Source organism: Manacus vitellinus, unplaced genomic scaffold (genome assembly GCF_001715985.3).
Source record: "Manacus vitellinus isolate BGI_N305 unplaced genomic scaffold, ASM171598v3 scaffold_24_pilon, whole genome shotgun sequence".
NCBI lineage: Eukaryota > Metazoa > Chordata > Aves > Passeriformes > Pipridae > Manacus > Manacus vitellinus.
The window spans coordinates 7,861,388-7,872,431 of NW_021939798.1; the positions used below are offsets into that span (position 1 = coordinate 7,861,388).

General features: G+C 40.1%; 2 protein-coding genes across 2 annotated transcripts in view; one reads left to right on the forward strand and one right to left on the reverse strand.

The window, feature by feature from the left end:
* Window positions 1-6,893, forward strand: part of TOM1L1 (target of myb1 like 1 membrane trafficking protein) — a 33,744-nt gene extending 26,851 nt beyond the window's left edge. The window contains exons 9-15 of the mRNA XM_018073132.1: window positions 596-656; window positions 2,035-2,152; window positions 2,924-3,020; window positions 3,479-3,539; window positions 4,413-4,497; window positions 4,777-4,849; window positions 5,771-6,893. Of these exons, the coding sequence (XP_017928621.1) occupies window positions 596-656; window positions 2,035-2,152; window positions 2,924-3,020; window positions 3,479-3,539; window positions 4,413-4,497; window positions 4,777-4,849; window positions 5,771-5,834 (559 nt within the window). The 3' untranslated portion in view covers window positions 5,835-6,893. The remainder of the gene's footprint in view (window positions 1-595; window positions 657-2,034; window positions 2,153-2,923; window positions 3,021-3,478; window positions 3,540-4,412; window positions 4,498-4,776; window positions 4,850-5,770) is intronic.
* Window positions 6,894-7,718: 825 nt separating this feature from the next.
* On the reverse strand, window positions 7,719-11,032 carry LOC103754895 (cytochrome c oxidase assembly protein COX11, mitochondrial). Its single transcript, XM_018073399.3, has 3 exons — window positions 10,876-11,032; window positions 9,661-9,786; window positions 7,719-9,313 (listed from the first exon to the last, which is right to left on the reverse strand). The coding sequence occupies exons 1-3, from the start codon at window positions 10,972-10,974 to the stop codon at window positions 9,131-9,133; spliced, it is 408 nt and encodes a 135-aa protein (XP_017928888.1). The 5' UTR covers window positions 10,975-11,032; the 3' UTR covers window positions 7,719-9,130.
* Window positions 11,033-11,044: the final 12 nt, after the last annotated feature.

Consider the following 11,044-nt stretch of genomic DNA (forward strand, 5'->3'; position numbering starts at 1 on the left):
CACTTGCCTGGGTCTCCTCTGGCCCTGCAGTAGCAGTGTTGTCACTCGTAGTACACACACATTTATGCAGGTAGATTTTTTTCTTGTTTGTTTCCTTTTTTAAAAAAATTATTTCAAGTTTCTGAACTACTGAGAGGGATGTGTGCAAGAATAGGTGCGTGGTTTGCCCTGGGATGGCATGAGGGAAGGCAGGGAGCTGCCCAGAAGGTTTCCTGGGGCTCAGTTGGAAGAGTGTTCTGGTCAGGAGGAGCCAGATTTGGTGCAGTGTGTGTTCATAGTCACCTATCTGGCATGAACTTGGGCAAACCATTGTCAGCTGTGCCTTGGTTGTGTTTTGGAACAAACAGAGGACTGTCTCCAAATGTGAGCCCAGGAATAAACCAGGTGGTGTTAGTGCAGGTGATCCCAGGAGCACAGCCCTGGAAGGGGAATCACATTGCCTGTGCAGGGACAAGTGCCCAGGGACACCACCTGTAGTGCTTGTTTGGTGCCTCTGGAGTCTTTTGATAATCAAACTTTATTTAGAACCAGTTTCATGTTACGAATGGCATCACAGAAATGTAAGAATGAACATTTAACTCTGCAACTTCAACAGGTTCTCTCGAAACAGAGTTCGTTTTCTGGAGAACCAGAGAATACAACGTGAACGTGAAGAGGTAATTATGGATGAACTCATCGACTGCAGGGCTGCAAACATCCCTTTTTCTTTTTGTTGTGAAAAATACCCTTTTGGTACATGCAGAATTATATTCTCTAGTTGAGAGGTACAGGAGACAACACGCTGATACTACTCTTCCTGATTTTCCAAAGTTTCACTTGCAGAATTACATGCAAATTCATGTAATTAAAACACAAAAAAATGTCAAATCCGAAATGGAAGCTTGGTCAGGAAAAATGAGAGAGAGAGAGGTCTATTCAAATGCTGGTTTATTACCTCTCCAGCTAAGCACAATTATCTGCCATACACAAAATGAGAAACCATAATGTTTCTTTTCATTTGCTCTCTGTTAAGAATTTATGAACTGAAATGCTTTGCACTATCAGAATTCGCTGTTGCTGATGGGTTTTTTTCCTGACTCAAAGCTTTTTCTGAATTGTGAATAATGCAAATCTTTAATGACTATCCTTTATTGATTGATAATTATGGTTGTTAATTATATTGCCCAAAGTAGTTTTGCACATGTTTCAGCTTCTGCTAAGCCATAATTGTGTAGTCTAGGACTCAACATGAAAATGCATTATGAATGCTGAAATACTGCTGACAATTATTAAAAAAAGGTAGAAGATGTTCTTGTTTTCCTTGAAAAGTCACTATTACTACAGACTGGTTATGTAGGTGGATGGTTTTGCTTGATGGATGCACTGCTGGATTAGTTAATGGTCCAAATGGTGCTCTCTGTGCATTTTTATATTATTCAGGAGTCTCTGAGTTTAAAATGCATCATCTTTAATTATTTAATTTTCATCTGGTGTGACCAAACCTGTATGATTCAAGCATGTGGTTTTATTAAGAGCTTTGGTTGGCTACATTTTTAATGCCAACACATTCACAGGAGGAACAAAGGGAACCCTTTTTTGGGTCCTAGGAAATATTGCTGTGATTTTGAACTTTTCCTATCCAATACAGGACAGAAAAAAAATCAATCTCCTAAGAATGTAATAAATCTAAGTATCATAAATAAGTAGCATGAAAATAATTGTACAGGATTGCTCAGAAGATCGATATCAAACTGTATCTAAACAAGTTCACAGTGGCTTTTTAGAACTGAGTCCTTTCTGTTTTCTGCATTAGAACTGGTTTTCTTTATCTTTTGAAACTGATTTTTTTCTGGAATGCATTTTTTATTTCATTAGCTATATTTCACACACACACAGAGTCCTGATCTTCTCTCATACTTACCAATTTTTAATATTAAGATTTTAAAAGTTTGTGTTCTGTGAAAATAACAACGTTTTAAATTCTATGCAAGTTCCTTAAAAAAAATGTACCAAAAAAAACCCCTTAAAATAACTCACCCTTTTTTAAATGTTAAGCTGTACAGGAAACAGCCATCTGCTCCCTCAAGTGATCTACTTGGCCTCTCCATAGATTCTCCACCTCCTGTGGCAGCAGTGGTGCAGGCTGACTCTGCAGTGGCTCCTTCAGGCCCTAGTAAGTGGTAAAAACCCTTTTTCCTTGCAGCCTGCTTTCCTAAAACAAGCCAACAAGAGCTTAGTGGAGGAGTCAAGAAGTTTCTTGCAAGAAAGAAAACAAAGATGCTCCTTAACTTCAAGGATGCTCCTTAAATCTTCTTAAAAGGAGAATTGATATGGTTACCTAGGGAAAAAATGTAAGGTATAAGTAAGTATAAGGTTCCCTGTAATTTGTTTACAGGGGAAGCAATAATCTTTTTCCCCTGTTATGTACATTTAAGTAGTAGAACATGTTCTGTTTTCTACTCCAGTGAGTAAAACAGTCTGGGAGTTGCTTATTCTTGGAAGAAAGAAACATATCCAGAGTTTTTTCAGGAGGCACTTGGTGTTAGAAAGACTTGGCTTCAGGTGCCCTGAATTACTGTCTGTAGAAGCCCCTCTTTTACCCACTCTAAGAAAGTCCATATACTAAAGTTAAAGGTGTGCATGTCCCCCCAGGAATAAATGCCTAGAATTCCATTTTAATCTTCTAGAAATAGTGAAAAGAGCTTTTAGTGGTATCTACCATGTAGAGCACTACTGATGTTGTTCTGGTATTTTAAGGAGATAAATGTCTTGGATCTATTACTTCTCAGAGTTATTAAAATTTTGCCTTTCATGTGATAAACAGCAATTCACTTCAGACTCTTTATAGGCCTTCCAAACAAAACTTTACTCTTACAGTGTTCAAAGGAACTAACATCAGCTTAATAATGTTTAAGTGATCATTAATTATTGCTTTGAATTTCAGATGGCATATCTGCCCACCCTGAAGATAAAAACAGGCATTATCCATCAATTTATCCACAGCTGGATTCAGCAATTCCTACAAAAGCTCAGCAATCCCCGTGAGTAGTCTCTTATCAAGGAATGGGAACAGATAACAGATCCTCAGAGGTATTAGTACTCTGTAATTCAATTAATCAGTATAAAAAGATCTGAGAACACAGATTTACTGCTTTTACACAAGTGAAAACTACCTGTGTGCTAGACATTGCTAAACAAGCTTAAAATACACTATTGTGGCAGCACTGTTTGGTCATAGAGAGAGATGTATCTTGACAGGCAAAATATACTTGAGATATCTGTGACTTTCTGCTGGAGTGCTGCAGGGAAAGGCAGAAACATGAAACAGGTCAGTAAAAGAGTTTTAGGTAGGAGAGGTGTCCCTGTTGAATGGGACACTGGCCCACCTGCCTGTGCTGCTCTCAGTTGTGACATACAGGAAAGACAGACCAGCAAAAAAAATAATGATAATTGGATTATACAGTTTCTTAGTTACTTTCCATGTATTACTCTCTCCCAGATTTGCAACTGAAGCACAAAACCATAATGTGAACAGCCCAGCTGGACATACCTATAGCAATGTGAGTAATGCTCATGTTCAGGATAATCATTCTTGTCTGGCAGCTGTCAAAGTGAGAACTGTTTGGATGTACCCTGGCTGCTTCCAAACGGGATACAAAAGATCTGTTCTCTGATCCTCCTCCATACATCAGGGAACACTGTGCTTGGTGACCAGGTCAGCTTTCCTCTTGTGATACCACGGGTGCTAATATGAAAGAATCTTTCCTTGGGTCCAGCACAACCCCAGGGGAGTTTGCAGAAAGCAGTTGCTCTATTATTTGTGTTTAATTTGTTGCTATGTGAAGCAAGCTGAGCTCTCCTCCTATTGCCATGATGTTACTCTGGTGTATTTCCTGTACCAAATAAGATATTAAAAAAAAAAAAAAAAGAAATATAAAAAAAGGCAAACCCCAGAAACACAGCTCACCAAAAAAATCAAACACTTAAACCCTGAGTGCAGTGTGAGACAAATGCCATGTGCAGAGAAAGAGCCATGACAGAAGGAATGCAAAGAACATGAAGGGGCTTTGAGGTAATGGAATGAATTTGAATGCTGTTCTGTGGTAGGCAGCATGAAATAGAAAAGATGAGAAGCAGCCCCCAAACACATATGTATAGTCCTTATTTTAAACTGCAAATAAGAGCCAGTCTTAGAGTCTGTGCAGTGTAACAAATTACACAGAAGTAAATTATATAAATGTGTTACAGATAACACTAAAAGATGCTTCAAAGTTTGTGTGGGGAATGGAGATTAATTGGCTTGTTAACTGTTGACCTTAGAACTTCAGCTGCAATAGTCTGAGAGTAAAGATAAGCCAGCAGTTATATAAGTTAAATCAAACTGGTTCTCATAGAACAACTTGTTTAAGCATGGTTTTGCTTGATATCCTTAGCTGGCAACTCTTTTAAGCCCAGTGCCTCTGAACCCAATAAATGTGAAGGCTGGACAGACACCACTGAATGGACCATCACCAGCAGGTAACAAGTACTGCAAACCACCTGTTTCAGAGAGATTTATTTTTCTTGTTGGAACTTAAGGCCTTTACTTAATGATTGCTTAAGTCTATGGGCAGCAACAATCAATGACAAACTCTTATTGCTCGTGGCTTCTCTTAGAGTCTACCCATTTTGGTATTTAAAGCAGCTGGATCCATAGCAGATAATCTTCTCCTTTCAGGACACTAAAAGTAACATGCAGTAAATATGCTTTTCACTGTAATTTAAATCTGAATGTATCTGCCTGTCTTTATTCTTCAGCTGCATCAAAGAACAAGTCACAATCACCTCATTACTACGAGATAATGGAATTTGATCCCTTGGCTCCCACTGAGTAAGTAACTTTTAAGCCAGACAGGATACAGTTTTCTTACCTGCCAAAGGCAAGGTGGGTTTTTCTTCTGAGTGAAAAAACAAACCACACCACTTAGACTGAGTTAACTGACCAACTGGATCACTGATGTACATGACAGTGGCTGCATTTTGTACATTTTCTTCCAATATTTATGGCATAACCAGTTAAGGAATAAACTCCTATAATGTGCTCATTAAATGGCATTTGTAAAAGCAGAGGACTAATGCTATGTCAAAAATGATCTACTAAAATCCTATCCAGTGATATAGAAAGGTGAATGAAATATGGTAAAGGGTCCTGGTGGAGGAAGCTGACTGACACTTCAGCACAGGTAGTTCTGGAACAAGGTAACCAAAGGAATTGCAGTTCACAGCAATCATGATTTTTAAGAATGTTTTTCTACGGCATGTCAAGAAAATCATCAATTTTATATAAACTACAAAAAGGAAGAGATGGTGGGACTCTCCAGAGGGCCAAAAGAGTCAGACAGCAAATTTCTACCAGTAAATTGCAAAAAAAAAAAAAAAAATAAATAGAGCCATCTATACAAAACTTATTTCCAAGGAACCATTGAATTCTGAGGCAGAAAAACCTCAACAAAGCTTTCATTGTTTAGTTTTAATTAGTGCAGTAATTGCATGGTGGTACACTTGCCATTTGCTTTTCGCAGTCCTGCTCCCAAACTTGTTACATCAGAAGTGACAATGTCCAGAGGTATCTCATTAACTGTCTAATCAGAGCAGCACCACAGGGTTGCCTCTTGGTTTCCATGGAAACCTGGGCATCCTGCAACCACTCTGAGGCAACACCACAAACCCTTGGCAGTCCCTGCTCAGACAGCTTTGCACTGGTGCCTTCTGTCCAAAGGAAACACCTGTGATGTAATTCCTCCTCTTTCAGAGCTATTTATGAAGAAATCGATGATGTGCTGAAGACAGAAGTTAAAAAGAGCACAGACTGCTGAGGGTGGAGGGGGAGTCTTGTCCTGACCACGTTATTCTCTGGTGCTGGTCCTGTGCAGCGCTTCCTGTAACCTACAAAGTGAATAACACAAGAGGTTTGGGCACAACAAATAATTAGTGTTGGAGTACTAAGCTGTGTGCAAGCTGAGGAGTTACTTGGATCTAACACCTTGACAATTTGTCCTAAATGTTCAGCTGTGTATTCTTCACGGTGACTTGCATGGTTATTTTGAGGTATTTGGGGGGGGGCTTTAAAATATGACTTCTAAATTCACCTGTGTAGGAGGTAACATTTGACACCTGACACAAGTAAACAAAAAGGACACTACATTTACAGAAACTGCAGAATCCAGTTTCTGTTTTGGCCTCACTGCTCTCTGTGTTCATCTCCCTGGAAATTTATAAGGGGGTTTTGATATACAGGACTTCTTTCTAAAATTGGGCCTCTTCAGAGAGATCTGAAGACACAGTGTTACTTTTCTACAATCATATCCTGAACACACATTTTCTTTTTTTTTTTTTTTGTTTCCTTCCTAAAATCCCCCAATATAGGGAACCAAAGCTGGGACATGAGGTGCTGTCATCCATGATTAACAGAACAGAAAAAAACCTGCCTGTTCCTATGTTGTTGTTGTTGTTGCTTTTATTTACTCAGTAAATACTGAAGGGGGATCAATTATTTCTCTCAATGTTCCTGCCCTGCAGAGATTGTTCTGGTGAAGGAAAAATTAATTATCTACAATGCAGATGAGCAGTAGTTATCCATTTACTTTAATTAAGTTGTTTAACCCTGTTAATAACAGTTTTATCTTTTAATAATTACAGTGCCTTATCTATTTTAATGCTGAAGGTAAACTATGCACTTTAACAGGTATAGTTCTCTGAATTTATAGTTGATATAAAATTTGAGGACATAGTTCATGTTCATAGCAGATAAGCTAATTTTTTGTGAAATACTGCATTTTAAACATTCCTTATGTTAACTGTTTAAGGGATAAGTTCTCAGCTGGTTTTGCAACTTTTGTAGCATAAAATTCCAAATAAAGGCAAATGCTTACTGAGAAGTTAACTCTCATTGCTTCTGAGTTTTTGCATATTTGTGTATTCCCTGAAACACCAAATGTAGGTGGTTTTGGAAGTATTTTAGTGTAAATCTGTGGTGTGTCATTGCATAGTCAGCAGTGTTGCTGCAGGACCTTTAGAACACCTTGCTTCTATCCAAAACACAAGTTTGGGGTTTTTGTAAGCTGAGGTGAAAAGGCAAGTTGTTTTACTCTAATTTCTCTTGTATTATTTGCAGCAGCCTGAGAAAACAGCTGAAAATAGGATTTGAGGTGGATCAATTTTTTCCCTACAGCTTACTTGTATTGGCAAAACTCACACGCTGATGGGTAACAAATCAAAAAGGGCTATTTCAGTGTGGTAATCCATAATGGATGATTGCTGACTGAACCTTCATGTATTTAAAGCAGCAAAATGGTCACAGATAAATGAAAGGGAACTGGCTAATTACCGAGCTTACAGAGCTTGTTTTACAGCTGGAACGTGCTCAGTATCTGCACAAACTTGGGCTTTCAAACTGGAGGGGAGAACCTGCATTTTTAAGGAACTGGCACTTGCCAGGGGGATGTTCCTTTCCTTCTGAAGCAGGTGGCCAGAACAAAGGAATGTGTGGAGAACTGCCCTGATCAGTTCAGCTTTCAAAAAGACAATGGACTAAAGTCAACCCAGGTAAGAATTTTTTTCCCCTAGCCTGGATTCAAAGACTGATCTTTATGCTGGGTTTTCTTTTCCTGAAGCATGCTGGAATTATAAAGCTTGCTGCTGTCTTCATACAGATGTATTTAATTTGTGTGAGCTGGATAAAACGCATTAGAGAGACAAAAGAATGAAAACTTTTAAAACTTTAATATACAGTGAAGACCTGACATGAATGTCATCCAGGATCTGTTTAGCCAACACAGATAATTGGTACAGTAATGCATTTTAAAGGTAGCATCCATTTATTTTCAAAAGAACACTTTTTGAATTATTGTATGCAAATATAACTCAGACTCAAGTAACTGGAAGTCATTTCTGATGTACCCATTAACTTTTCAGAGTCCAAGCAAACCAACATTAGTCTTACTTTGTTAGATCTCATCTGCTGAAAGGGGTAGAGAGAACTGGCCTAGCAGATGAGATACTGGCTGAGATTAACTCCTGTCTGAAAATGAGTAGGTCACTTAAACTTGCTCGGCAACTGCTCGTTTGCAAAGCAATGATAAAGTGTTATTACACCCACCCCACAGATAATGACCAAAAGTTACATAAATACAGGCTTACGTGGTCTGGTGGTAAACAGGGAGTCCCTCTGAAGAACTGCTGTGCTGCTGGGCAGGTTCTGTTGGACTCAGCCTCTGAATGGGGCTGATTTGGGCTTTTGAGGAGACTCCTACACTGTTAATTTAGCTGCAGTTTAGAGCAGTTGTTTATGTACTGCCCTTCCCTCAAAGCATTTCGTACCTAAGCCAAGCCTGTCTCTGTGCAGAGGTGCCCAGGGTGCAGCCCTCTGCAGAGGCACTGAGTACTCTAATTAGAGTACAGATACTTGAAATGAGTAAAACACAACATGGAAATTAGGTGGTATTTTCTAAATGGAAACCATCCCACAGATCTGATGTGCTTACACTTAAATTACTGTTCTAATGATAACTGTTTCAGAGCAGTCTGCTCTTACCAAATGAACTACTGATTCAGTAATAATCTGATCAGTAATAAGATGAGGGTGCCTCATCTTCTGAATCATCATATCCTCCAGTGCCAGGGAGGGTTACACAGGAATACAGTCTAACTTTATTTAGTTATGAGATTTCCTTAACTGGTTATCTGGTTTTACCTTTTTCTAAAGTAACATGGAATTTATTCTCCAGAGCCAGCAATGCAATTTTAGATGCTTAATAAACTGATTTGTTCTTCTGCATTTAAATGAAGATCTCAATTTACCCTTGGGTTTAAAAATTTGTCTCGTAGTATTCAGATAACATTTTATAAAAAGATGGCTTGAGAAAACCCTCTCAATTCCAGGAACAGTGTATTCCCTTCCACTGAAGAAATGCTATCACTAAGAAATAGTATTCCAACTGCATTAAGTTGGTTTTAAAAAAATATATATATACTTTAATAACAGCAGTGCCTGCGTTGGTTTAATAATATAATTTCATATTGCACAGTACTCCTGCAGTTTTGACTTGCAAGGAAAAATGGTCTTAAAACTGTCAGTCAGGCAGCAGAAGTCCTTTTTTGTAGAGATGGCCCATTACTGATATCCAGGAAGTGGCAACTTCTGTCCTTCCTTTGCTTCAAAGAAGGTGTAAGAGAGGGTGATCAAATCAACCTTAGCCATTTTAGGGTCCTCTGCAAAATCTGGATCAATGTAGAAAAAGACAGGCATGTCCACTTCCTCTTGAGGATTCAGCCTCTGTTCTTCAAAACAAAAACACTGCAGGGGGGGAGCAAAAAAAACCACAATTAGGCAACAGTGATGGCTGGCAGTTTTATCTGTGCCAACATGAGAGAAAGCTTTGTCTTTTAATATCAACTCTCATTCCCTGTACATCCCTAAAATCCTGGGAAGGATCAATCATATGAGCAACATGACAGCAATTCTGTTCCATTTCTTGTATTACAGGGAAAGAAATTAGCTTTTAATGAAGTGTGCAAAGGTGCCAGTGGGCCAGGCCAGCTCACCCTGTTCCCACCTGCCCTCAGAGTCAATGGTGCTAAGTGATGGATAACTATTTTCTTTCGTGTAAAGGAAAATGCAATCTTTGCTTTGTTCACACTTACTTGTATTTTATTGAAATACTGTCCTGCTTCAAAGGGGATCACGTTGTAGGTGGAGATGCCAATTATTGGTTTGTCAGTAGGATTTTCTGCTTTATAAAATGCCAGTGCAGTCTCTCCTGGTACCACCTGTGTAACATAATTGTACAGTGACTTCCTTTTTTGTTTAAGCCAGTGCAGCCCTCCACCCTTCAAACCAAGTTCTTCGGGCTTTAGCTAGAATTAATTTTCTCTTTTGCTGTTTCAAATTGATTATTTCATAAATATTTTGCTTACATACAATTTACCCCCATTCAAAAACAGTCCTACAAGGATAGGAAGGAGGAAAAAATGGCACAGGTTTAGATATACAGTTACATTCTATATTTGTATTTTAAGTATATATACACACTTTACAGTGTATATACATATGGTGTATATACCATGAAGTGTATATATAAATAGTTTTGATAGCAAGCCTTGACTGGATGGTGGGAGGCAACTAGGCTTTGACTACACCACAGCAGGCACTTAAGTTCTGCCCTCTGGAAGCAGAAGCCACCAGCACCCAACATGCCATCCCAAAGTGGCAGAACTGAGGGAGCACCCTGAGCTGAAGTGCCTTGTTGGGTGTTTTCCAGATCAGGGCCCAGATATGCCAGTGGATGGATGTCCACAATGGGGATGCAGGAGACAAAATCACACGAGGCTAAACCTGGTGCCTTCACGGCCGGGCCTTCAGCTTTGGGTCCCTCACTTTAAAAAGGACATTGTGGTGCTGGAGCGTGTCCAGCAAAGGGCAACCAGGCTCATGAAAGGTCTAGAAAACGTCTGATGAGGAAGGGCTGAGGAAGCTGGGTTTGTTTAGTCTCAAGGAGGCTCAGAAGGGACCTCATTGCTCTCCACAACTCCACACAAGGGTGTAGTGAGGTGGGGGCAGGTCTCTTCTGCTGTGCCTGCAGTGAGAGGACCAGATAGGGGAGACTCAGATTAGATATTAGAAAATTTTTCGCTGTTCATGTGGTCAGGGTTGGAACAGGTTGCCCAGGGAACGGTGGTCACCATCCCTGCAGGTGTTCCTGAGGTGTGTGGATCTGGCGGGGGGTGATGTAGTTTGGTGGTTTAGGGGTTACAGTGGCAGTGCCGGGTGGATGGTTGGCATAGGTGATCTCTGAAGGTCTCTCTTCCAGCCTTGACGATTCTTGGTGAGGGATCTGAGGGGGGATCGGAGCGACTCACGTAGATCTCTCTCTGCTGCGGCTTGAAGTTCCACTGGATGCTGGAGTGCACGTCGGCGTTGAACGTGACCCTGATGACCCTGTCCCGCACCGGCTCCATGCTCTCGATCCGCTCCGTGCCGCTCCCCTCGCCCGTGGTCCCGCCGAGCCCCGTGGCCTGTCAGGGAAGG